Here is a 27,895-nt window from a genome sequence, read left to right on the forward strand (position 1 = left end):
AATAGTTGAGCCCAATATCAATATTCAACAAATGTCATGTATCATGATGTTAATAATGCAAGACGTAGTTCAAGTTCAAGTTCATCGCGTGCAGCTGGTCACTACCTTCCTTGATTAGATTGGAAATTATTCTGTTTTTGTATACTTGACGAGCATTTTTCATAAACCAAGCAAAGCATCAGACTTGCAAAAGAAAAGCTAGCATAAATAAGCTGGAAGCACCTGATCTTAAATTCTTAAAACAAGAAAGCCATCTAACATAATTGCATAATTTTTTGCAAAAGAATTTGGCAATGGGAAAACATCCAGCCCGTATTAGGTTCAACACTTAAAAGTACATCCAGCTATTATTTGGTGCACCTGAAAACATGAACTCTTGGGTAATGCGGCAAGCTGGCAACAGCAACAACCTAAGGGTGTGCATTATCAGTCTATCCCCAGATATTCCCCACATCACCAAGAAGCACACGCTCTTAGATGGAGCACCAAACAAAAGGCCAAAATATACAACTGTCTGGGAAAATGGACTTCCATCTGAACTGGACAGTTTATGATGTCATGAAACAAAAGCTTCCTCTTTCGCCCAGACAGAAAGAACGTTCTCAGCTCTGACCTTCATTTTCAGGTGGGGCATCAGCAGGTTTGACGGCTTGGGATTCGACATTACTAGACACATTTTGCTGCTCAGTTAAATTTCCTACAGCAACATTATGGCTCTCAGCTCCAGCAGAAATATGCGCTCCTTGACTCAAGGAATTCTGCTGGGTATCTATCCCAAATCCAGCTGCTGGGACAGGTACTTGTGGGGATTGAGCAAGCAAATATGGAACCAACTGAGTGATAAGAGTCTGAGCATCGTGAATACCATGTTGATGGAGAAGCTGTGTCAAAGCTGCATGAGCAGCTTGAGGATCTGTCAAATTTTGTTGGCTCAGCATCATCGTTGCAAGGGCTTGAGCGTCGTGAGGACCCTGTTGATTGGCTTGGGGAATGATCACAGTCGATGGAAGATTAGCAATAGTAGGGTATAACGCCTCAATACCATCTCCAAGTGCCTCTTTATGACCTTGGAAACGCTTCACGTTTGCAAGGTGTTTTTTACCTGCTACATGGCTTTCAAAAACAACCTGAGACTCACATTTCACATTGCACAAGTTGCATATTAAAGGAACTGCCTGTTTAGGCTTCGGAGGCTCAACTACCCTTCTTGAGCCATCAAAGGTTCTCATCCACTTACCACCACGGCCCCCTCTCATCCTTCTCTTTAAACCACCCCGACCGCCAAATTGACCATGCCTAACTGACTCCTGAGATGGTAGTGCCCCTGAACTTCCAGGTTTCTCAGCTGTATCCTTTTCTGCGGTAGCTTCAACTTTATTATCTGGAGCTGCAGGAATAATAGCTACATTCACATTTGGGGGAGGATTGCAGTTGGATCCTACAGCCTTTTGTGGCGGAATAATTTCAGGTGTAGGCTGAGACACAGATAATTTAGGATCCTGCATTGTTAGATGTCTGCTTAGATTCTGCAACTCCTCATGCACCTTTAAATTTCGCTTATGTCGCTTTCCATTCTTATGCTGCTCAAGGACTTCAAGAGTAGTACAATCAGTTCTGCAAATTTCACACCATGCCATACGAAGTGGTGGCTTGGTTGGACCAGCTTGTCCCTCGGTCACGGATTGAGCACCACTAGAGGCTGCTATTGCAGATGACCTTGAAATCTGAGCACCATGCTTGCCACGACCACCACCTCTCCCTCTACCATGACGACCAAAAGTGCCACGCCCTCTCAAAGACCGAACAGCTTGACTGCCTCCAGCCTGGTATACAAAATTATGAGGTTGCACAATAGTATTTTAATGGCGGTTACATCACTAAGCAAAATGAGATGTGAAAAGATAATCTATAAACCAATTAACCATCATTATGTAAAAACTGAAGTGAAATATCTTGAGTTAGAAACTTTCATGTAACTCATCCATTTAGAATATAATTATTGTATTACAATACATAAGTACATTTTCCATGATTTCAAGCAGCAAAAACAGAGTCTGAATGTAAAATGCGTGATTAAAATATATCTACATGCAACAGCAAATATCCTGTGCATGGCAGCTCCATTGTTATAACAGGAGGCAGAACAGTAACAAAAATCAAATATGTAGAACCAAGAAGCTATATCTAAGTACGACATTGACATACCTATAAAACTAATAACTTGAAGTAATCATCTATTATGACACACCATCAATAGAGATTGTCAATGTGTTTCAAAAGTAGTATTGCCTATTTGCCTCTACATTTCAAGTTCAACAGAAACAGTACAATGGAGGCTTATGAACTATCCTGAAAAGTAAGTACTATCAACAATATTGAAAGAAGAAAACAGCTACGGTTCGAATATTCCACAAACTTGAACTCATACAAGAAGAATTTCATTACCTCAAAATCATCAACAATTTCTTGAGAACTAAATTCAGTTTTCAACTTAATGTACGAGTGAGAAAGATTATACAACCGGCACCAGGGACAAATCTACTTCAGTTTTGAGCAACCAATCAATCTCCCATTGACTCCCAGCAAGGCCTATCGACTGATGGCTATCTGTAATCTGGATTCTGGACTTGGGACTGTTTAAGCCAGTTGGGGTCAGCTCCAGGTCAAACAAAAGAAGTAAATTCAATAGAAATTTGTTTAGCTTCAGGCCAGGTTCCAGCTGCAAATTAACTGCAAAGTCAAGAATTTGCACCTAGAGCCTAACCCAGTATGGAAGAATGTTTTGAGACCTGTCTGGACAAAAGGCAGACCAAAAACCAGGACTCTGCCGTTGAACAACGCCTATCATCCAGGTTGGCCATCAAATATGAATACTCCTACACTAACCAGGGATGGTTAGATGTAGAGGCACTCATGTGAAGTATACATTAAGCATAAATGCCCAGCCTTTGGGAGTTAACCAAGTGGAGTTGCTTTCTCAAGGAAATGTTCAGTAACAAACTAAACTCCAAATAGTTATACTCCCAAACGACAAATCAAGCACTTTGCTCAGTCTATAGCCTCATACAACCATATTAATGTAAACATAGCATAATCCTCCTCTATACACAAAATAGAGTACATCCTTAACTTCAAAATTGCTTAATACCTTTATAAGTGTATGACTTAATACTGAAGCAGGTATCAACAGTATGGTATCCAGAACGGGCCAAACCTTCATAATCTATACAACTAAACCTTCAAAGACGGCAACTGCATGGAGAATGGAAAGACCAAGTCTTTTGCATGACCTCAAATCTCTCCACAACTGTCAACTAAAATCAAACAGCTTTAGCAAACCACTTCACTAGTAATTCCTTGAAGACTCAACTTAATAGTCCCAGCATCCCTCACGCTCACCTATGATGACATGCAAAGAGCAAAGCAGAAAGATATTCCTCCGCATAAACCTATTCATAGAATATTAACTTTGTTTTTTAAAGAAAATAGAGGAGAGTTGCTACAAAAGAGAGTCTATTCTGCCCTTCGCTATACAACAAAACCTAAACCTATATCTTTGGGTCCATACAGCGAAGCAGTAGACAAGTAGAAGATGAGTCTTGAATTTGATGATGATTGCTACAAACGAAGAGGAGATACACATAACTTTCAGAAGACTGAAACAAGAAAAAAAACACTAATGAACCAACAATAACCCTATAGTCACCAAGGAATATCTGGTCAGGTATTCATGTCGTGTCATCTTTATCAAATGTCACATAGACACCTAAACTGCATCAAGCAGTCCAGTGATCCTTTAGAATTTGGTGAGCCCAGCGATATTGAAAGAAACTTTTCAGTCCAGTGATCCACTTGAAAGTAATTTAAAGAAAAAAAAAATTGTCCATTTGAAAGATAATAGAATGGTAAGATAAAAATTGTTGTCAGTGAGCCCAACTTCACTAATTTATCAATGTCAAAACATCTCCAATCCTGCATTAGCCTGTGACTAAGAGTTCTGCAAGGAAAATCTGGATAACTCCATCCCATGTTTATCATGCTTGCAATGATTCAGGATTGCAATGGCCACCAAAGGAGAATATAGACCCTTTTTGGTAGAGGGGAATTGAGTAGAAAAGAACAGAAGGAAAGGGCTGATATCATATTCTCATGTTTGGTTTGAAAAATGATATGCAAATTGATAGGAAAGGAGGCAAGTTATAGTAAAGCCCCTTTATAAAATTCACTTTCCTTTCCTCCCAAAATTGAAGGAATTTGAGAGGAAAGAGAAAATTAAAAACTGTCAATCAAAATTCTTTTTTCTTCCCTTCACTTTTTTCATTAAACCAAACGTTAGAAACTTAAATTTCTATCCTTTCCTTTCCCTTCCATTCTTTTTCCTATCCTTCCTTTCTCTTCCTCTCCCTCACTAATACTATACCAAACGAAGTGATAAGGAGCAAGTTCTTGGAGAACGAAATCATGCAGAGTAGGTTCCTGACATTAGCTTGATAAGGCGAAAAACTTGTGGCGACAAGTACAAGTCATTAGAAACTCCCCCCACCCCCTCCCAAAAATAATGGAAAAAAAGATAAGAAATGGATGAACATAGATCAAAAATACCCACGATTATAGCCCTTAAATATAACTTTCAATTTGAATGAGATAAACGTCCAATTATGGCCAACTGCCCAAAATATGCACTGCACAGCTATCATAGGTGGCATATAATAAACTGCATCCACTTATGTATAGGTATAACAGGTACTATTATCTGACTCACATATCAGATTTAAAAACATAACCTTGATCTGCACAGATTTATCCACCAAAGGGAGCACCAGAATCTACAAGGTAAAATGCAATATTCCTAAACTATCAATAGTCATATACTCATAGAAGGTAGAAAATCCGAAGAAATACATATATCCGGCGAGATTGGGATGTGCTGAAAAGACACGCAGATCACAGATGGGGGAATCCCTGATTTTTTTTTTCTTCCAGATTTTTCTTTGAATCTTTGATACATAAAGTTAAAAGTTTCAACCATATACATTCCACTTTAAGCCAAACGATTTTATACTGCTTCCAAGTATTTTGTCTCTTGAGAAAGAAATCGATAATTCATCTCAACAACCTATAATATCAAAGTCAAGAGTCTCAAGGAAGCATTATTTATTTACTCTGATATAGCAACAAGGCACACAATATGGAGGTACTCAGCAATCCCTTTGTCAAAAAACAATAGTCAATTATAGTACAATATTAGGATGTTCTCAAAAAGTAGACACATTTCCTAACTTTACCAATTAAAAAAAAAAAAAAATCATAGTTCTAATATTGTCCCCAACTGTCTATTTGACACAACTTCATGCCTCATAGAACAAGCAGCCTAGCAAATATTTTCCCATCTCTAGCTTAATGACTTTGCATATTTCCCGGCTCCAATGCTGTACTGGATAACAACTGTACCGAACCTACTACGATTACAAAAAACTTCGACGTAATCAAACATGGAAGAAAAGCTTCTTAGTTCTAATCCTTCATTACTGTGTTTGACACTAACAAGCTCAGCCCTTATAGATGCCATTGTTTCAAGTTTCGACTGCTGGCTAGAAATTACAATTCTGCCTTAACCACATTATACTTATACCTATACTATATTTAACATTAATTTCATGGCATTGTCCTAACACAAGTATCAATTACCCTGTCTTTAAATTCTAGAAATCAAAGAGATTAATTCTATATATATTAACAACACGACAATAATTAAATTCAAGCCAACAAATCACAACAAAAATGAAATGAAATACCATGAAAATACAAAATTCAAAACCAAAAATTCGACAATATCATAAAAATAAAATCATACCATCAAATACCCTTGAGAAGGAGGAGGATGAGAGGCAACAACCCCATGTGGGTAATACAAATTCTGGGGATTCTGAACATGGGTTTGTTGAGAATCAACAGAAACTGGAACCCCAGGTGGGTGAATTAAATTGGGATCAGTTTGATAAGAAGCTGAATAATCTGGGTAATAATAAGATGAATAATCTTGTTGTTGTTGTTGGGGTTGATTGTAAGGGTTAGTTGGATATTGTTGTTGATAAGCAGCATAGTAAGATTGAGTAGAGTGATCATATGATTGAATCTGGGAAGAAGGATCATAGGATTGAGTTGTTAAAGTTTCAGTTGTTTGAGGTTGATATTGATAATGATATTGCTGTTGTTGTTGCTGGGCTTCCATTTTAATCAGTGAATGAATTTGCGAATTTTCGATTCTTCAAATGTTTATGATTTTTAGGGTTTGTAATTGGTGGGAAATTTTTCCCCAATTTGTGTTGCGCAGAAGAGGACGAAGAGAATGGGGAAGAAGTGAAGAACAAATACTCCGTAAAATTTAATTGGCTGCAAATTACTCCCTCTAAGGCTCTAATAATTGCTTTGACACCTTTGTGACTTGGTCGCATTTTCCAGTGACATTTAATTAGATGAAAGTCTTAAGTTGGAATATTCAAGGGGGTAAAAAGCCCGAGACTCTTGCCGAATTGATTCATTTAAAGAATAAACATAATTCGGATATCATTTTCGTTTTGGAAACTAAAACTAATCATAATAATAGCAAAAATATTTTAAAGGCCCTTCATTTTGAGAATAAACATATTATTGATCCTATTAATCATTCTGGTGGTTTGTGGTGGTCTGTTGGAACAATACTAATATAACTATGAAAAGTATTGACCTTAAGGAGAGATGTACTCATTTGTTAGTAAATTTTAAGCCTTTAAATAAAGATATGATTATCACAGGGGTATAATGTCCTGCACAAGAAGCTGAAAAACTTTTGTTTTGGAATTATTTAACCTCTTATGGTATTAACACAAGTCTTCCTTGGCTTGTCCTTGGTGATTTTAATGAGATATTATTTCACTCGGATAAGCTGGGAGGTAGAGCACTTTCTAGTCAACAACTCCAACGTCTACCGGCTTTACTTACTAGCACTAATTCCATTGAGGTACCTTGCACTCAAAATGTTTTTTCATGGAAGCAATGCCAAAATAACAAAGTAATATATGAAAGGTTGGATAGAGCCATCTCCAACCATCCTTTTAATCTCGTTTTTCCTAATAGTTTATCGTCATATGGTACCTTCACGGTATCGGATCATGCCCCTCTTCTTTATGACTCACGTTTCAACCCCGCTACTTTTATGCCAAGACCATTTCGTTTTCAAAACTACTGGGCTCTAGATGCAGAATCGCACGCAATAACTAAAAAAATGTGGCCTCACCAATTCAAGGGTCAAGTTTCTATCGCATTTAGCAAAAACTTTCTCAAATTAAGACTGAACTTAAATCGTGGGCAAAGAATCGATATGGCAATAACAAGAATAAATTATTAGTTAGCGAAGAAAAAATCAAACAGCTTGAACAGGCACTTCGGCTCCAACTTTTCTACCCGACCTAGTTAGTCATATCAACAGACTGATTAGTCAACGGGAAAAACTTCTCTTATTTGGCCAGCGGTATTGGGGAGCCTTAAGTCGGAAAAAATGGCTAGTTCAAGGAGATAGAAATACTCGTTTTTCCATAATTGCATGCGGAAAAGAATAGCCTCCACGATCATTCATAGGCTTCGAAATGAGGATAATGATTGGATTGATGATTTAAATGACATTAAAAAAACTCCTTCGTGATTCCTTTCGCCTTCATTTCAACTCGACTCACTCTGCGCCAAGACACCTTGATCTTTCTTTCATTGAACACATAACCTCAAAAGAGGATTGTAGTTCTCTCCTCTCTCCCGTCACCCAATTAGAAATAAAAAAACGCTTTCTTTGATATGAACCCCAACAAAGCCCTGGGCTCAGATGGTTTTGGGGCAAAGTTCTTCCAGTCCTACTGGAACATCATAGAAAAAGACGTTACCCTTGCAATCCAAAGTTTCTTTTCCCATGGCCGTTTACTGATAACTTGCTATTTGTTATGATTTTAGGGTGTTTTTGAACCTAGTTTGCTTGATAAATTTGTGTTTTAGTTCACTTTTACTCTATTATTATGCAATTTTTGTGTATCCTATGCTTCACGGGTTGTTAGTGTTTTTGTTAAGATTCTAGGTCCAAAGACGACCAAATGAAGCCCATGGATACTAAGCCGAGGTTAAAAGCAAGAAGATGGTAGAAAGAAGCCAAGGAAAGGAGCAATATCGAAGAAAAGATGAAGAAAAGGGCTTAGAAGAGCCTGCACGGCCGTGCCAATCCTTGCACGTCCGTGCAGGAGTGCTCCAGCAACATAAGAGCTTCTGCCTTGCCCTGCACATCCGTGCAAATTTAGGCACATCCGTGCAAGATACCCAGCACGTCCGTGTAGATGTCTGCACGACCGTGCAGGAGTGCTCAGCAAGTAAGAACCTTCTGTCAAGGCCTGCACAGCCGTGCTTAAGTTGGCACGTCCGTGCAGAAGAGGCTGCACGTTCGTGTCATAATTGGCACGCCCGTGCATGATTTCCAGTCCAAACAGTAGCTTCTACCCTGCCCTGCACGGCCGTGCATAGGGCGGCACGTCCGTGCTTCTTAGTCTGCACGTCCGTGCCGACCTGCAGTTGAGCCCGATTCTTGTTTTCTCCGTCCTTTTTATTTGGGGGTCTTATAAATACCCCCTTTGAGCTCACTTGTATGGATCATCAATGTTTTTATAGCTTTCTCTTAGTTTTGCAATCCTAGAATATTAAATTCTCAAATCATTAGTTAGATTCTAATTATTAGCTTGGAAATATTCAAATTCAATCATTGTAGAAGACAAATTCCACCATTGTTGCTCACTTTGAAGCTTCATAGTAACTATTTCTTACTCTTCTCTTCCATTTCTCTCTACTTTGTTGTTAATTACTTGCTTAATGCTTGGATGCTTAGATTGTTAATTAGCTAAATCCTTAGTTGAACTTGTTCATGAATTGCTTGAAATCTTTAATTGCTTTAATCTCCATGGATTGTGAGTAGTCTAATTTCTAGGGTTTGGGTAAAACCCTCAATGTAGTTACTAATTTCTTGTTGCATGTAATAATTGGGTAATAATTGGGTGTTAATTAGTTGAGCTTAAGTGGTTTAATTGCTTAGTTCTTGAATATGGCCATTGCTAGAATTATTTATCCAAGATTTCTCAACGAAGGATCGAGAGATGAACTTGAGTTAGCTCCCTTATGCTTAATTGACTTGAAATGCCATGAGAATGGGAATTTCCGGTTAAGGGAAATGTTTATGTCATCGTGATTATGCTTTAACAAATGCTTTATGCTTTGTAACTACGAAAGTAGGTTGTATTCATGATTCAAGTAATCCCTCTTGCTTGAGAGAATAGTTGGGTGCCTTAATTGACTTCCCCTAATTTATCCCTTTAATTTACCTTGATTGTTGCATGCTAATCGTGATTTGTGATGAAGTTGAGTGGTATAACTCGAGCCCTGGATTCCTATAAATATTGTTAATCTCCTCTTAGCTTTAGTTGAATTGAACTAGTAGAAGTTATTCAAGACCAAACCAATTTCGACTTCATTTAGCTTATTTAAACGGTAGTACTCGGTGGTTGATTCAACGCCTCTCTTGGGTTTGACCCTTTCTTACCCTTGCTATTAGTTAGTGAGACCAAGATAGGAATTTATATTTTGGTAGGCTCGACGACGGCCTATCATTTACTCCCATCTTTGAACCACACTATTATTTCTCTGATTCCAAAAATCGAGCAACCTGAGTCGCCTAACCATTTTCGCCCCATTAGCTTGGTAAACACAATTTATAAAGCCATTTCTAAAATGTTGGTCACCCGCTTATGTCCAATTCTCAAAAAATCAATTAGCCTGCTGCAAAATGCTTTCACACCATATCGTTCTATTCATGATAACATACTTATCGTTCAGGAAGTACTGAACACTTTTCAAAATCAAAGAATAAAACGGGGTGGTGTGCACTAAAATTAGATATGGAAAAAGCCTACGATAGGATTGAGTGGGACTTTTTTTGGGAGTGCCTTAAAGCTTTTGGATTTCCCGAACAATGGATTAATTGGATTAAAGAATGTGTTACTATTGTGTCGTATTCTCTAAAAATAAATGGGGAAACGACGGAATGGTTTAAGCCTTCTCGAGGTTTGCGGCAAGGAGACCTCTTATCTCCTTATATATTTATCCTATGTATGGAGGTAATGATCAGGAAACTCTCTTTAGAAAGCTCAAATCGCAAATCAGGTATTGGTTTTAAAATTTGTCCAAGATCGTTCAATATTCCTTACTTGCTATTCGCTGATGATAGCCTTGTCTTTTGCAAGGCCACCTCTTTGACTTGTCGTAACCTAAAATCAGTGTTGGATGAGTTTTATGGGATATCTGGTCAGCTAGTAAATTTTCATAAATCATCTATTATCTTCTCTAAGAACATTGCTAATAATCGAAAAGCGAGTTTAGCTGCCAACTTTAACATGACGCCAAAGGCTTCCCTAAGTAGATACTTAGGGGTGCATTTTAGTTCCTATTATCCTACTAAACGTGATTATAGGAATATTATAGAAAAAACAGAGCAACATATCCAATACTGGGAAGCAGGCTACCTCTCCAAAGCAGGTAGAAATACACTTATACAAAGCAACCTAAAGGCTCTACCCTCTTATCTATGCTCCTCCTCCCTCCTTCCTGTAGATGTTGCAAAGAACATAGACTCCATTCATCGAAATTTCTTTTGGAGGCAAAACAAGGACAAGAATAGCATTCCCCTTATCTCTTGGGATAAGGTGTGCAGACCAAAGGATTTTGGGGGTTTAGGCTTACGGCGTACTCTACCTCTTAACAAGGCTTTCATAGCAAAGTTGGGTTGGAAAATAACTTCGGACTAGAGGTGATCATTGGGCGGGCTGGGCAAGTTCGGGGCGGGATGGAGCTAAAAAATCATGTTCGTTTTTCGGGCCGGATTTTTTGTGCCCAAACCCGCCTAAAATGGTCGGGCCGTGCGGGCTTTTCGGGCCGGGCCTAAAAATCAACTAAAAATGCATAAAATCGCATTGCCAAACCCGTCCTTAAAAAAAATCGGCCCGGCCCGGTTTCGGGCCAAAAAATTCTGCCCAAAATCGGCCCGGGCCATACTTGATCAGCTCTACGTCGGACCCGACCAACCTATGGGTTCAGATCGTTAGAGATAAATACCTTCATAATGCTTCCTTTTTTGAATACACGCCAAGTGCCAAAGACTCCCTTATTTGGAGAAAGATCTTAGCCCGGCGAGATATTTTGAGAAAGGGCATTTGTTGGAAAATTGGGGATGGACATGATATCTTTTTTTGGATTGACAATTGGGTCACACACCAAAGCCTACTTGAGCTCCTACATATGGACCCCAACCTTGTAGACTTGGACACCAAGGTGTCTGATTTTATCTCCGATAATAATCAATGGGATCGTCAGAAACTTAGAGCTTTTCTTCCATCTCATATTGTCTCTCAAATTATTGGAATCCCCTTGCCCTCCATCCCAGCGAGAGACAATTCTGTGTGGGGTTTTACTCCATCTAGAAACTTCTCAGTTAAAACAGCCACATGGCTAGCTCATGATCTCAACCTAGATGACAACAAATGGACTCATCGTTGGATTTGGAAACTAGATATTCCACCAAAACTCCAAATCTTCCTATGAAAAATCTTGCATAATAGTATTAGTACCCGCGACATTCTCCATAAGTGACGAATAGCCTCTTGTGGTACTTGTATTATATGCAATAGTCTAAGTGAGACAATAAACCATCTCTTCCTTACGTGCTATCGCATTCGAGATGTTTGGAATCATTCTTTGGTAATGGCTAGATTATACCTATCCCTTCAATGATTTAATAGAAGCATTTATGTTAGCTACAAAGAAATTTATCTTCCTCATTTGGAGTATTTGGAAAGAGCGAAACTCCATTATCTTCAGGCAAGACTCCTTTGATATACCGAGAATTTACCACCGAGCGCATGTTGCGTTCACCGAGTGGCATTATAGAACTCTCACAGATACCTTTTTCTCCTCAGGGTCTCCTACCCAGAGGCTCCCCCCTCCCTTTCTACCCATCCTCCTCCACCTAATTCCATCATGGTTTCTTGGGAGGCACCACCCCTCAACTTCCACAAACTCAACTTTGACGGCTCGGTTTTCAATAACTCGGCAGCAGCAGGAATCATCATCAGAGACAGCAGCAGGACTTCTTCCGAAGCGCGTACCTTCAATCTCGGCAACACCAAAGTCTTCATTGCTGAGGCGACAACTCTTCACAAAGGTATTCTTTTGGCCCTTGAGCTCGGGATAAAAATTATTCAAATCGAGGGCGATAATCTCCTAGTCATCAACTCTCTCAAGAGCACTTGGTCAATTCCCTGACAAATTCAGCTCATCATTAAAGAAATTTGCACTCTTCTCACCAAATTTGATAATTGGAGCATACGACATATTTTTCGAGAGACAAATCGGGCAGCTGATTGGATAGATAATGTAGGTCATCTAGTTAGTGATAGTATGGACATTACTCCTTGTAATAACTCTAGTCTTTCTACTATTCTCTCCTTTGATGCATTAGGAGTTCCCCTCATGAGGAGGGTCTCCTAATGTCTTCTATTTTTCTTACCTTTATATATGTTTGTAAAAAAATAAAATAAAAATAACAAAAGCTCTAATAATTGACACGTTTGACCATTATTTCTTGGTAATGTAACAAAAGCAAATTTTATTATAAAATATGTTGTTAAACAAGTTTTTTTTACTCGTATTATCTTACAGTGGACTTATCGTGTCACTAAGGAAGCACTTAATGTCTTATTCTGTCTCTTACGGTTAGTTCAGTTTTATTTTAATAAATTGTGACACCATACCGTAATTGTATGTGGGGGATTAAGCATTTTAACTTCAGTGACAAAAATTACTTTTATTGTATCACTTTTCTATTCATTAAGTTGACTCAGTCAAAACTTAAAGTCAAATATGACTATGGAAAAACAATTGAGGACCGGGATAATATGTAAAAGTTAACATTTGCCTAATTTTACTATAGATGTCAATTTGGGCAATTTGATCAAGTCAAATACGTAGTTTTGAATTGAAAGGAGTAAATTATAAACATGTAAATTTGGCTTGCAGGTTAAGTTGGGTTGGTTATCTCTTATGAGAAATAGGCAAATTGATCAAGTTGGTTATATTTTTCTCTAGGTTCTAAACAAATCAAGTCTTGTTCGGGTTGAGTCTTATTCAATATGGGTTGAAATCAATCATGTTGTAAATAGGTTTAGTCAGGTTATATTGGATTCGAGTACTAATAGGGTTTAGTCTTTTGGGTTTTCAGTACCTATCACATCAAATCAATCAAGTACTATTGGGGCAAGTCAATTGGACATCGGGTGCATATTGGATCAAATCTGTCGGATTTTGGATCCATATTAAGTCGGACCAATACGTACCAAGTATCTTTGGTGAGATCATTTTGGTATTGAATACATATCGGATTGAACCAATTAAGTATCAAATAAAATTAGGTAAGACCATTTAGGTATTGGATTAACTTGGGTTCGATCATTTTGCATATTGAGCTAGAAAATATGTCATGAGTTCAATCTCGTGTTCATTTTGTGTTACACTTATTCATTAAATGCATAAAAACCTATGTAGAATATAAGATAATCGCTTAATATGATGAATTAATCAAAACAGATCGTGTTCAAATTGATTTTGTTTTGTGTCAACTTCATGTTTTCTCTCAATAATTCCGTGTTTGTATCGACAAATTACAGTGTCATGTCTTAATACTATCAACTCTATGTATTAGTCTTTTTAATCAAGTGTGATAGAGAGAGAAGGAAGACAAACAAATGTACTCCTCATTTATCAAGGAGACGTCATTTACTCACTCAGAACATGTATAATGTATTCATGTACCCGTGTGATGTAACAAAATGGGGGAATATACAACAAAATAACAAAGATATCATTATGCAGTATGTAGTTTCTCTTCAGTGAAATTTCCCCTAAGAATGCATCGGGAGGAGCTTTACTTTGAATCTCACCACTCTTTCTTCGATCTTTTCCCAGTAAATCAACAAATTTATCTGTACATAAATGCCAAAATCCTCCCCTCCCTTCCCTCTAACTCAAAAGATCTCGGGGACTGTATACCACAAATGACAGAGGCAGCTACTACATGATCTGCATAATCTGTTTCTGAAACCCACAACTTGTCTGAAGTTAGCCTTATCATCACCCCTCCGACCTGAATATAGTTCATACTAAATTGTTCACCACTTTCACCAAGGTCAAAAAGAGGACGAACTGCCATATTATACTGAAATATACAAATTTGGCCACATCAATTTGAAGCTAGACTTTGTGAAGCTCCTGTCTCACCAGCATTATCTGAAGTAAATGGTTTTATGGAGCATATTAGGTAGATTGTGGAAAACCTGATGCCCCTGGAGATCTTGATTCATTCATTCCAGTATGATTTGACAGATCAAGGCCTTCGCCCCATGACAATGTCCGCCTTGTATTTAAAGTTAAGGAGCCATTGCTATTTATCATGCTTCCTGCTCCATTGTCCATGCTTGGATGCCGGTGGATTGTTGACTGTGGTGAAAACATTTGAGGTGATGAAAATGAATCATGACTTTTAGAAGTGGTAATATTGTCATCCGTAACAAAAGTTTGTTGTGTACTTTGGGTACTGTCAGTTTCTTGTCCTCCAGGAACTGGAGTTGGGATAAAAAAGTTGGGATTACCAACAGCAGGTTTTATAGCTGGAACAAGAGGTGACGGTGCTTGGAAGGAGTTTGCTGGAGTTCCTCCACCTTTGTTGAATGTATCCACATACCTAAAACAATCATAACATGTAATTAGCTTCCACCCGCCATAAGAAATCATTAACTTCGTCCAGTTGCTCAAAGAAAGCATTGGAGAAGAAATTATTAAGAGTTCTAAAAAAAAGAGCGGGAGGCGGCAAGATCTACAGCAGCAAAAAGTGAGAAAGAAATCTGATGCACAAGAAAATTAGAAAACTAGACAAGATGCAAGGAAAAGGAATTAAAAAAAAAAGAAGGGAATTTACTAGTGTTTCAATATACTATGAGTACTTTCAAGTCATGTACCATGAAAGCCAAGAGCAAAAAACACCTCTACGCCTAATGTATACAGTGCTTTTGGCAAAAGATTAAAAATGTGTGATTGGAATTTAAGTAGGATTAAGCATGATGTATCTCACAAGGCTAACCTTTTTAATACTATATCATGCCCAAGTAAACAACACACTTTCGCCAGGCATGGAGCTTTACAAAAAAGGTCAGATATAATAGATAAATTTTGGAAGTCACTTTAGAGAGGGATACGAGTAAGAGGAAGTGCTGGATAAAGACAAAACAAGGAACGGGATTGAAATAGAAGAAACAGAAGTTCGAAATTAGTTTTGGATAATCTCAATGAACAAAATTAAGTTTTACAGGGGCAGAAATAGTTACAAGCCATAAATTTTCCTAATCAAATTTTTTTAAAACCACTCAAGTCCCATTTTTAGGTGGGTAAGAGAGTGGAAATAACTGTAATAAGAAGAAAAACGCATTTTTTTGTGGAAATGCCCTATGAGATTCATATCAGACATTCTAGGTCAAATTATGAAAAAACTTCATAACATATTCCCTTGATTTGTTGCCCCATGCCAAACGAGATGTTAGAAGGGTTAAACATGTGGATGTTTGAAGTCCAAAAACATTAAAAGCATTCCAGCCTTCCCATGTCCCTGCCCCCCAACCTACTTGGTCTCTTCACAGAAAGATAGAAAATATACCTTGAACGAACACTCATTCTCCCACGAGCTGAAAAATGATTCGAACCAGATGGAATGGGTGGTAACTCAGCACTCTTTCCATTAAAATTTGAGTATTTATATTCAGGTTCCCCATTTGCATGAACCGTCGCACTAACAGATTCGTCTTTTTTGTCGTGATCAACCATTCCATTCATGTAAGCAGTAGTTGTTGGAGGTGGAGCCAAGGTCATTTCCTCAGCTTGAGGTTCAGCACCTTCCTCAACCCAGCGCTTAAGTTTTTCATCATAATAGAACTTATTCGACTCCCCCAGCTTGGCCTGCAAAAAGAACAGGAGTAAAGACAAATCAGTATGTATTTAAATACACACACACACTCACACACAAAATAAAATAAAATACATAAAATTAAAAAAAATTAAAAAAATAAAAAAAATAAAAAAAGAGGACCACAACTGTAAGCCCTCAAAAATTATAACTATATCTATCTACATTAAAGGTGGAAACCAAAAGGTCCATTCTGACTTGCCTGACGATCAGAACGAGATTTTAGCACCAAGCCGACGGTCTTCTGGAATATCTGTGAACCAAAACGGCCAAAGCGAGAGGAACTGCCTGACACTGATGTATGATCACGTGGGCTAGATGAGCTTGATTTTGGTGATTCATCCTGACAAAAGAGACAGAATTTAAACTTTGAACAGATCATGAACACAAAATAAAAATTGGCACAACAGTACATTTTTTGTGCTCTTACCTAAAACATGAGTATTGTAAATGGAACGAACATAAATGGATCATAATTTCCTCCTTTTGGGTCTAGTGCAGACATGCACCAAAATTTACAACAATACTATTAATGTCATGGAAAATCATCCAAATGTCACCAAATGTGACCTTTGACTCTAACAAAAGGAAATAGCAGACCGGTCATCCCCATGACCCATCCCCAACAACATCATTGTTGCCACAGTTCCACCATTGACTTGGAAATATTTTTCACCCAAAATCCTAATTTCTAACATTACATTAACATATTATTACACACTAACAAAACAACAAATTTGATTTTGACCCATCAGTGGTGAACTTGAAGAGAAAAGTTCAATTTAGTACAGCGATATTAAAAATCTACCTTTCCTGGTGCTCTACCAAAGTTAGGCTCTGACATGCTTCTATTATGAATTGACATGCGATTGTTGCCTTCAGCTGATGCAGATGTCATTAATGAAGACATAGCCATTGTGGACTGACTACTAGAGACCCGTGGCCCCCTTGACTGATTATCATGCTCACTGTGTTGGCCATTATTGTGTGATGTTAAAGGTGTAGGTGGTGGTAAGCCTCCAACAACCCGATGAGCAGTATTATCGAAGAAGTTCAGCAATTTACCCACCAGTTTTGCTCGAGCAAAATTGGTTGCATAACCACCCTGCAAATGGTGTAATCATTATATCAAAATATTGAGAGTGACAAGAACTATATGGAGTAGTATACTAGGAAAGCATACCTGCTGATGGATTTTTATCCGCTCTTCAAGAGAACATACCATATGTCGCCACGCATCAACCTCTGGTGATCTACCGGTTTTCACAGACTTCAAAACTGCTTGACAGTATCTAAATAAATGCAATAATGTTACAATTTTTAAAATGAGTTTTCTTACATGTGTAATCATTAATAAAGAGTAGGAAATTTTGTCAACAACTACCAATTTAAGCCTCTGTTTTGAAAACAACTACCTTTTAAATTTTTTTTTTAAAATAACTACCACACTTGTAAAAAGTTAGAGTAGCACTACCACTCTTAAATTTCCGGCAAGAATCTCCGGTGAGTGGGTCCCACTTTCTACCTTTCCCTCCAATTTTTGTTTCTCTCTCCTCTCTACATATCTGCTAATGTTCGTTTTCCAATTGAACAAAATTTCCTAATTTTTTCCTCCAAATTTCTTCCTTTTTTCACCAATTGAGTAAGAGGAATAATTTCTGGAACATTACATCACATCAGGTAATTTGAGAATTTTATATGCTAATTAGGGTTCTTAATGACTCGAAATTGGGGAAATTAGGGTTTCGCAATTTTTTGCTTTTTGGGTAAATTGAATGGATTTATCAACATTAGGGTTTATTAATTGGTTGTTATCCATGTATTTGCTGGATTGTTGCAAATTGAATCATGTCCAATTCATCCTATGAGTCAGCTAGCTCGTCCTTTTCCTGGCAAGTGCTTTTGTGGAATCCCCCCCAAAGTGGAGACTTCTTGGACCAGCACCAATCCTGGAAGAAGGTTTGTAGCCTATAAGTTTTACGATGCCTATACTGGTAGGCGTGGATGCAAGTTTTTTGAATGGATTGATGTAGAGATTGTGGAATGGCAAAGGGTCATTACCAACCAGCTTGTGTTAGAGAAGAAGTTGATGAAGGCAGAAATTGCTAATTTGAAGCAAGAGGTTTGTTTGCTGCAAGATCAAAAACCAAGATTGGTTGAGCAAAATGAAAAATTCAGCATGAAATTGAAGGGTTCATCCTTGGAATTGAAGAGAAGGGAAGGTAGTTGGGTCTGGAATAAAAGAGGGGTAATTAGGTAATTTCGGATGGTCAAATTGGAGGGAAAGGTAGAAAGTGGGACCCACTCACCAGAGATTCTTGCCGGAAATTTAAGAGTGGTAGTGCTACTCTAACTTTTTACAAGTTTGTGATAGTTTTAAAAAAACAATTTAAAAGGTAGTTGTTTTCAAAACAGAGGCTTAAATTGGTAGTTGTTGACAAAATTTCCTATATTGTAATGTTGTTCTGGAATTATATACGAGTATTATATACTCAGTAACCAACTTCAGTGAAGTCTAAACCAGACACAAAGAAACTATTTTTCAATTTTTTCTGTATCTTTTTTGTATCCTAGTAAATTACAAAAAAACCAAGTTGACAAGTTGCCTTCATTTAAGTATTTCAGGAGCACTTTCAAACATATTATGGTTTTGCAAATGAAAAATTATTCAGACTAGCAGTATTGAAATACCCATTTTATAGACTGAAAAGGCAAATGAGCACCTTAAGAAAAAAAAAAAAGGAACAAGTTTAAAGAGTACTTACTTCAAAGAATCTGACATTTTTCCAACTTCTGCCAACATGCAAGCATATAGAAGCTTATATGGCTGAAATGGAAGCAGTACACATTGAGAGTTTCCAAGAACCTTAGCATATTCATATAACTCTGTTCTCTGTGATTTTGACAAGATAAAGGCCATTTTAGTTAACATCTCAAAGAAGGAAACCCCCTGAGGGTGAAAACAAAAAAAAGGAGAAGAAAAGAAGAAAAAGAAAAAAGAAACAGCAGATGTAAAAGCTCCTCCATCCGGAAACCACCCAGAAACACCGAAAAACCTACCCAACCACCTCTAAAACCCTACCCTCCCACCCCGTTTTCCAACCAGCCACCCCTAAAACCCCACCCTCACATTAAAAACCTACCCCCGACCTCAAAATACCACCTCCCACACCCTGAAACCCCACCCAGCCACACCGAAACCCACTGTGCTGGACCGAAATCCCACCGGATCGAACCCCATTGAAACCCAGGCTTGAAATTAAAGGGGGTAGCAAGGGAAGGGAATTGATATGGGGGTCGAGGAATGGGGAAAGGGGAGGGGTGGCAACCGTGGGTGGGGAAAGGGAGGGGGGTGGGGTCACCGGCGCCGGAGGATGGGTTGGGCGCCGGCCGCCGGCAGGGGGAGGGAGGAGGGGGTGGCTGGCAGTGGGGTGGGGGGAGGAGGGGCTGACAGTGGGTGGGGGTGGTCTGAGTTTTTTTTTAAAAAAATTTATTCTATTTTGTTAATTTAAAAAAGATAATTAAAGAAAAAAAAAATGACCGGTTGCTCAAATCACAGGTCATTTGGGTTTACTAAGAGAGAAAAAAAAAATACAAACTTAAGCTTATTTTGGGCAGATTTAAAGGTTGGTGCATTTTGGGAGAACGGAGCAAAGGTTGGTGCGTTAATGTTAAATTTGAAATTTTCCTTAAAGATTCTTCACAAAAGTTTAATCATTCTTACAATCTCTCCATACTCATTTTGGGCAGTGTCAACTTGACATATCCAACCATCAGCCATTAAAATTATAAGTGGATACCTTTTATCCAAATAACCCAAAGTAGTATACATGACTATTGATTTTGGACTGGGAGACTTGAAAAACCATAAGATCATGTAGCGATTTGTTCTACGTTCTACCTGTATTAACAAACTATAAGTCCCCAGTCCACCTTCCCATACAAAGAAAACATTAAAGGAGAAGGATTTACTGAGCCAGTATGATGAAAATTTGAAATTATTCAAGGGTAATATAGTAGATAGAGGATAAGTAGATAACCCAAAAAAGAGAAACATAAGATGACTGATGACTAAGCCAACAACTAAATCCAATCAAACAAAATGCTTTATATAACAAACAGAATATCTGAGTAAGAAACTACACTTATCAGGCTATAGAGCAAGCATGTGCATTTCACTTTCCAATGCCAATGACCTTTAAATCTTGAAATCATCTAAGATGTCTAGCACTTCACGTCATGTTTATTTCACATTTTTTTTGAAATTTATTACTTGAAACATCTTCGGCTAATTTGCTATCTCCAATCAAATTTCTATCCTTTTCTCAAATACATCCATTTGCATATGCCCAGCACGAGAGGAAACACAGAGCAAAAGAAAGGGATCCAAAGGTCATGACATTAAACAGAATTAGACCACCAAAGAATTGCAGATACCTGAATCGCCTGAGGACTGGCATAAGTTCTTGGATATTTCAAATGATTTGCACCGACGAGGCAAAGTCTAGCACTCTCTGAATATGACTCGACGTTAGATTCAGCAACCAAGTAACAGATATGAGCTGCTGTCACCTACAAGGCAAGAAATTGTTGCAGGAATGTCAAAGGCATACTCTATTCACAAATTAAATGGAAGATGCCTATCAATGTATGATTCAAAACTTTCAACTAAGCAAGATCCCAATTTAAGAAGAAAGGATCTTTCATATGCAAATTGTCACCCCATGGCCCATACAGTTCACAAGTGCAGAATCTAGTTCAACTATTCACCCACGGCAGATCATGCGAGCATTGATATAGGGGTCTACAAAATGAAAAGGAAATTTGTGTTTTGCACCATACCTCATCCTTCTCTCTCCAGAGGCAATCCCCAAGGTGAGTGATTACAAGCTCGTCACCTTTTGTCCTGTTAGCACTTATCATGGCCAGATTCTCTTTCCAATCATCTAGCATACAACCAGGCCCAACCTGTAGTAGCAAGCAACAGATCACCAATACACAAAAAAAAAAAAATGATTAGGGGGCAGATAAAAATAGTAAAACCAGGTACACCGGCAACATTCTGCGTGATTCCTCAACAAGGTTCTAAAACACAAACTTGAAGGCAAAAGCCAACCAATACAGGCAGCTACTGTCTTTAAATTTAGAAAAATGATTCAATACAAAAGAAATAGGCATATTACCCCTGATAAGTTAGCATCAACTCCATTTTGTGCATTGCTTGGAATAGAAGTGGAAAATACTTCAGCAGGCTGTCCAGCAATTAAGAGACACAAAGTCCTCAGAGGAGATCCAGCTACCAACTGGTGAAGAGCCATTTGCTTCACGGTTTCACCATAAAACTGCGAGTGTTCAATTAAAACAAAAATCAGGTATAATAGTCATTCGTCTCAAATTTGAACAACATTAATCCATTCATTCTGTGATGGAAGTAAGCTGTTGCATCATTAAAACCTGTTCACCAAGCAAAGTGGCAATAACAATAGCTGGTCCCCACAAATGACCATTCTGTGCACATTGAAGAGCCTCCATCTTTCTACCAGATACAAGAAGCATTTGCACTTCTTCAGCCGTTGCCTGAAGCAAAACAAATTAGCTAAAAACCACATTGACAATCATAACACAAGAACTCATAGCCAAAAAGAAAGATGATATACCTTCATTTGTCCCTCGGAAGGCATGTTCTGCAAACACTGGGAGATGGCAGTGAACTGTGCACTATTTCTCTTTGCAGATGAAAAAAGCTTTGCCAATGCGGACTCTGGGGAGTCATTTTCCTAGTCAAAGAAAACTCATAACTCAGCACTAATATAAACTCAAACTTGGACACCTTAAAAAAATCAAACTCCAATGACTTGAACTGCCAATTAACACCTGACATGAATTTAGACACTAATTGACTAATATTCACGTACTAACAGGAACAAAGTTTGTGTTATGCCAAATTTTCATGAGTGATTATCTAAATAGAAGCTGCAAACAAGAGCTGATAAGCACAAGCTTACACTAAAACTTATTTCTATATATATATGTTAACCAAGTTATAATGTCTCACAAGAGTGTATAAATCCACACTAACTAATTCCCAAATCAATAAATGAGAATTTCAGGGGTAGGTGTTTTTGATAACAAAGCATCCAAACTAATGGATTCTCATTCCAGAAAAGGAAAAGTCGCATATGAGGAGTAATTTTGTAGCTGGTAATGCTGGCTCACCCAGAATTCACTCATTTCAATATTAGAAGAAGGGTTCTTGTAATATGAATCCTGCTTTACCGCTAAATCTAGACCATCCATACCAAAGACTTCAAAAGCATAATTTTCTTGCTAGGTACAGAGGAAAGCAGACCACCACATACAAAGATCCTTGTTCACACAAGCTTGGAAAATTCATTTTCAAGAACAGAATAAAGTTATTGATTACCATATAATAGCTAAAAAAATGCTACCTTCACACTATGGTCAGTCCCAAAAGCTGACCGTAGCCTCCCATAATATTGACACGCTATTTTCAACAAAGAGAGAAGCATTTTTAAAGCTTCACCGTCCCTGTAGTCTGCATCTGGGGTGTTACCACTTGCAATTCTATCATCAATCCATTTATTCAACTCTTTGTTTCCAACATTGCCTGAAACCAGTGGGCTTGAAAATGATTGCTGGCATAGGGTGTGAAAATATTCACAATCACCAATTCCAACATTTGAACCATCATTCTTCGGCATGACTACTTCCATCACATTAAGAACACTGATGACACCTCCTGCTGAGTCCTTCACATCAAATAGAAAGAACCTTGAGAAAATTATCATTTCCTTTATAACCTAGTGACGCGGTAAAATCAATAACTGATTTGAGGAAACCATATAAAAAAATCTTACCTGACTTGAATATGCTGGCTGTGTAAGTAAACTACTCTGATCCTTCATGACTATAAGTTTTCCGCCAAATCCAAAAGAGACAAGAGCATGTGGAGGTCGTCCATCTGGTGACCTCCCCTCACTGGAAGAATAAGATAATTTGCCATTTTGAAGTGGCTGCTGAGTAAAATTGAGGACATTTGGACCATTGAAGCCAGTAGCAGAGAACTGTTGATCAGATGTATTAAAATGACCATTGTGTGGCTGAGAGTTTCCAGCAGAAACAAAGTTTGGAAAACCGGTTTCACCAATTCCAACGCCTTGAGATCTGTTAACCTCATTACTGTTATCAAAAAACTGTCTTGATTGTCCATTTTGAAATGATTTTTCGTATGGTGCAGCACCTACTCTATGCTCTGTTGAGTAATTAGCAACACCATTTGATAAAAATCCATTTCCATACTGTGTGCTTCCAGTAGAACTGAAGGCCTCACTATTAACAGGTTGTATCGTATTCAAAGTGTCCTTCCCAGAATCTCTCCAATGCACTGACTGCTTTAATTCGTAAGAATTGTTATGGACTTGTTCGCCCTGACCATAGGTTATATTTTGTTCAGGGTAGTAATTAACTGTACTAGCACTCCCATAAGACATTTGTCGGTTTTGATCCAATATATTTGACTTGTTGATCGATGAAATATAAGACTCTAGTGATCTCCATTCTAGTGCAATTGTATCATAGTACCAACCAGGATACTGTGGATCAAAAATCATGTGTGCAGGATACTCAATGTTTCCAAAAGCAGCCGGATCCCAACAAGAAGAGGTGCCTGCTGTACTTTCCTCGGGCATACTCCCAGATACTGAATGAGCTGTATGCTGAAGAGAATAAACATCAGATATCGGATTGGCAGCAGCCCCCTCATATGTAGACAGGCCATTGGCACTAGAAGCATCAACCTGGTACCACTGTCCAGTATTCGGGTCATATTTCCAACCTGGATATAGGCTCTCCCAATATTGAACACTATATTGGTCTGGCATCCCTTGTTCACTTTCTGCATACAAAGCATGCGGCATAGCTTCTCCATTTTGCACAAGACTATATGAATCTGAAGAAGTAGCTTGATTAGATGACACACCATCCAAAGTTCCTGATGAAATCATAGACGGAGCATGTTGCGTATCTTCTCCATTATGCCCAAAACTATGTGAACTAGGACTAGTAGCTTGAATAGATGAAACACCATCCAAAGAACCTGATGTAGCCATAGACGAAGCATGCTGTGTATCTTCTCCATTATGCACAAGACTATATGAAGTTGAACAGGTAACTTGATTAGATGAAACACCGTCCAAACTCCCTGATGCAACCACAAAACCATCGGTCACTTCACCAAAAGGATCCTCTGAATCATCTCCTATTTGATCAAAGAAATCCGCGTATGCAACCTGTTGTGTAACATCACTAAGTGCACTCCATTGCACTTCTTTAACCCCCACATTGACATTTGCACCATTCCCACAAACCCTTGAATCAGATTCACTATATCCCCCAACACCAAGGTCACTAGACTCTCGATCCACTGCTTCAAAAACTCCAGTGACACCACCATCACCACCCTCGACACAAAACTCTTTCACCTTTCCATCACCATCCCCACCCTTTTCACTACAATCTCCTTCGACACTATCTATATTATCTAAGCTATCTACGGCGGTGCCAGTGGCAGTGGCAGGGGCGGTACTGACTTCATCAATACTCAAATTCGCAAACGCTTGCTCATCATTACTCCCTACACTATTCAAAGACTTGGGTTCAAATCCACCGCCATCAACCTCATCATCCACCAACTTATCAAAGAAATCCTCATCCGTCTGATCCTCCATGGTAAATGGAGGTGACGCCATTAATCAAATCCTTATTAAAACAAAAACAAACCCTAAAATCAATCCCAAATAACTTAATTTACGCTCAATTTCTAACACAAACTCCTCAAATAAGTTACCCCCAATTACACCACGAAATCAATCCACATTGATCAAAATCCTCCAACAAATCATCTGAAACACATAACAATCACAAAATCAACCCCAAAATCCAACAATCAAACACAAAACAAGATCTAAAAATTCCAAAAAAAAAAAAAAAAATCCGAATTGTGCGGTCAATTAAAACGTAATTCGAAAAATTAAAACAATAACAATCAAAAAATTAAGATTCAGATTAGATAAATTACAGAATAAGTAAGCATACCCGATTAAATTTGAAGATCTGGAGATCGATCGAAGAAGAAGAGAGAGAAAGAGAAAGAGAAAGAGGGAACAGAGAGAAAGACGAAGAAGAGACAAAGAATAGATGAATTAGACAACAGCCGACAGATCACCGCAACCCATCAAGCCAGTAGGCCCCCACGTAGGAGGTCATTTAATTTTTTTTTTTTTTTTGGTGCCAAATTTTGTGATTAATGATGACACTTTCCTTTTTTCATATTTAAAATTATTATTATTGGACTATTGCTCTTTATGGAATTTATTATCGACGTCATCCGTCCAATGATATGCTTTTTTTTTCTGGATAATAAGACCAATTTTACATTAACTAGAAAAAAACATGAATAAAAAAATTTGCGTAAGAGAATCTGGAATATTTTTTTTTTTTTAACACAAGCCAAGCTTAAATATATTAATTAGAAACAGCACGATCCATGAGTACATAAGGAGCAACCTCTTAGGGACAATGATTAACCTAAGTTTGCTCGGTACCAAAAGGTATAAGCTTAGCTAGATAGTGCGCAACACAAATTGCCATCACGCTTGACATGAGACCACGAGACATTTTTAAACCTGGAGCTCATGAGAATAATATCGCAAAGAACCTTGCCAATATCAGCCGAAAATACAGCACCCTTCGACAGTTTGTCAATGATGAGCTTGCAATCCGATTCAAGAATAATATCCTCCAACTTGAGCTTCTTATCCATCTTCAAAGCAAGTATAAGGGCTTTAGCTTCTGCTATTTCAGGAGACCAAAAGGCACAGATTCATCTTGTTGATGCAAAGATCACATTGCCAGCTGAGTTGAGTCCTACAGCACCTAACCCAACCCATCCTTCATCTGAAAGAGATGCGTCGGCGTTGAGCTTCACCACCCCGCAAGGAGGTGCAGTCCATTTATTTGGACTCTAAGGTGGTTTTAGCCCAATAGCAGCATATATATGACTGGCATAAGTTCCTTGCTCTGCAACATGCCCATTGATTCGATCAATAAGGATGTTATTAGGCGTGCATCTGTTTTCAAATACCTTCAAATTTCGCTCGCCCCAAAAACACCAAGCAAGGATCATTCCTCTTTGCACCATTTTAGCATCCAAATCTTTCCAGCTCACAATTAAATCACAAAGTGAATTAAAATCGTTCCACTTGGTCAGAGCAATACACTGGCAGGCTTCCCATAACTCTTGCACTCGAATGCACTCCACCAGGGCGTGGGATGGGGTTTCTTCTGAATTGTGGCACCAGGGGCAAGTTGCATCCTCGATCATATGACGATGATTTATCAAACTTCGAACCGAAAGCGTGTTCGTACAGAGCCTCCAAAAGAAGTGTCTAACTTTTGGAGAAACATCAACCTTCAATATCTCCATCCATGCTTGGTGGAAGGAATCAAGGTCACATCCTTTGCCCAAGAGATAAGCTGTCTTAACCGAGTATTCCCCTCCGTTGGAAAAAGCCCAACAAGTGATCTCATCCTCAACATCATGCTCACAGAGGGGGATAGCAAGTATGCAACGGGCATCCCTATCACTGAAGCTCTGCTCAATTAAATCATAATTCCAGTCCATACACTCGGTATTTATAATGTCACTCACAAGGTTCAAGTTAGGCATCACGAGACTCTGTAGAAATCTACCTCCCTCGTCAGCAACCCACGGTTCACTCCATAAGTTTACCTTTTTCCCATTCCCAATCTTCCATATTATACCTTCTTTGATGAGAGCTTTAGAGGACCAGATACTCCTCCATGAAAAGCTGCCAGCAAACCCGAGAGAAGACTCAAGAAACTCACTACGGGGATAATATTTGGCCTTAAAAATACGGCCAAGAAGGGAGTTCGAGGCCTTAACTAGTCTCCACGCTTGGCGTCCTAACAATGCGTCATTAAAAACACCAAGATCCTTGAATCCCATACCCCCAAAACATTTCAAAGTGCACATATCATCCCAACTCCTCCAATGAGTCTTCCTTTTGAAACCATCCGACCCCCACCAAAACCTAGCCATAGCCGATTGGATCCGTTGAATAGTGTCTCTTGGGAACTTATAAACCCCCATCAAATAAGTCGGAATTTCTTGAATAACCGACTTAAGAAGAATTTCCTTGCCGGCTCTAGATAATAGCTTTTCCTTCCATCCTTGGAGTTTCTTCCAAATCCTGTCAATAACCGCCTCAAAAATTGCCTTCTTCGACCTTCCCACAATTGTCGGTATACCAAGATACTTCTCATGCCTGTCAACTTGTCGCATATTTAGAACACTCATCAAATCTTCCCTTTGCTCAAGACTTACTCCATAACTGAATGAGACCTCCGATTTTTCATAATTAATTTTCTGGTCGGATGCTCTTTCATATTGGCTGAGAATATCAACTACAACTAAATATTCTTATCAGTTGGCTCGGGTAAAAAGTAAGCTATCATCCGCAAATAAAAGATGAGAGATTTCAGGGTCATTGCGACTAGCATTAGCTCCATGTAATTGTTTCGTACTCACTTTATTCTATAACATCCTAGAAAAAACGTCAGCAACAAGAATAAATAAATACGGGAAAAGAGGATCCCCCTGTCGGAGCCCCCTAGTAGGAAGCACCGAACCACAAACTTCTTCGTTAATCAAACAGAAGACACACAATCTAT

At 38.5% G+C, this 27,895-nt stretch overlaps 4 protein-coding genes across 4 annotated transcripts; all 4 read right to left on the bottom strand.

The window, feature by feature from the left end:
* Window positions 1-184: 184 nt before the first annotated feature.
* LOC110721481 (zinc finger RNA-binding protein-like) lies at window positions 185-6,437 on the bottom strand. Its single transcript, XM_021900636.1, has 2 exons — window positions 5,855-6,437; window positions 185-1,823 (listed from the first exon to the last, which is right to left on the bottom strand). The coding sequence occupies exons 1-2, from the start codon at window positions 6,230-6,232 to the stop codon at window positions 603-605; spliced, it is 1,599 nt and encodes a 532-aa protein (XP_021756328.1). The 5' UTR covers window positions 6,233-6,437; the 3' UTR covers window positions 185-602.
* Window positions 6,438-13,844: 7,407 nt separating this feature from the next.
* LOC110721482 (protein transport protein SEC16B homolog) lies at window positions 13,845-25,378 on the bottom strand. The gene is made up of 14 exons (XM_021900637.1): window positions 25,238-25,378; window positions 23,002-25,044; window positions 22,573-22,893; window positions 21,781-21,900; window positions 21,578-21,700; window positions 21,307-21,465; window positions 20,966-21,091; window positions 20,561-20,695; window positions 18,889-19,016; window positions 17,307-17,415; window positions 16,932-17,228; window positions 16,326-16,466; window positions 15,818-16,116; window positions 13,845-14,851 (listed from the first exon to the last, which is right to left on the bottom strand). Exons 2-14 carry the CDS (start codon window positions 24,889-24,891, stop codon window positions 14,425-14,427), a joined length of 4,275 nt encoding a protein of 1,424 aa, XP_021756329.1. The 5' UTR covers window positions 24,892-25,044; window positions 25,238-25,378; the 3' UTR covers window positions 13,845-14,424.
* Window positions 25,379-26,165: 787 nt separating this feature from the next.
* LOC110721270 lies at window positions 26,166-26,627 on the bottom strand. Its single transcript, XM_021900411.1, has one exon. The coding sequence runs from the start codon at window positions 26,625-26,627 to the stop codon at window positions 26,166-26,168; it is 462 nt and encodes a 153-aa protein (XP_021756103.1).
* Window positions 26,628-26,784: 157 nt separating this feature from the next.
* Window positions 26,785-27,506, bottom strand: LOC110721271 (uncharacterized mitochondrial protein AtMg00310-like). The gene is made up of 2 exons (XM_021900412.1): window positions 26,894-27,506; window positions 26,785-26,795 (listed from the first exon to the last, which is right to left on the bottom strand). Exons 1-2 carry the CDS (start codon window positions 27,504-27,506, stop codon window positions 26,785-26,787), a joined length of 624 nt encoding a protein of 207 aa, XP_021756104.1.
* Window positions 27,507-27,895: the final 389 nt, after the last annotated feature.

This window comes from Chenopodium quinoa, unplaced genomic scaffold (assembly GCF_001683475.1).
Source record: "Chenopodium quinoa cultivar QQ74 unplaced genomic scaffold, ASM168347v1, whole genome shotgun sequence".
NCBI classification, from domain to species: Eukaryota; Viridiplantae; Streptophyta; class Magnoliopsida; order Caryophyllales; family Amaranthaceae; genus Chenopodium; species Chenopodium quinoa.

Coding starts and splice junctions, on each gene's coding strand:
- LOC110721270 (XM_021900411.1), bottom strand. CDS start 26,627: ATGGAGATATTGAAGGTTGATGTTTCTCCAAAAGTTAGACACTTCTTT.
- LOC110721481 (XM_021900636.1), bottom strand. CDS start 6,232: ATGGAAGCCCAGCAACAACAACAGCAATATCATTATCAATATCAACCT. Junction 1,824..5,854: donor CTTCTCAAGGGTATTTGATG/GTATGATTTTAT, acceptor TTTGTATACCAG/GCTGGAGGCAGTCAAGCTGT.
- LOC110721482 (XM_021900637.1), bottom strand. CDS start 24,891: ATGGCGTCACCTCCATTTACCATGGAGGATCAGACGGATGAGGATTTC. Junction 21,701..21,780: donor CTTCCGAGGGACAAATGAAG/GTATATCATCTT, acceptor GTTTTGCTTCAG/GCAACGGCTGAAGAAGTGCA. Junction 17,229..17,306: donor GGATAAAAATCCATCAGCAG/GTATGCTTTCCT, acceptor CACCATTTGCAG/GGTGGTTATGCAACCAATTT.
- LOC110721271 (XM_021900412.1), bottom strand. CDS start 27,506: ATGCGACAAGTTGACAGGCATGAGAAGTATCTTGGTATACCGACAATT.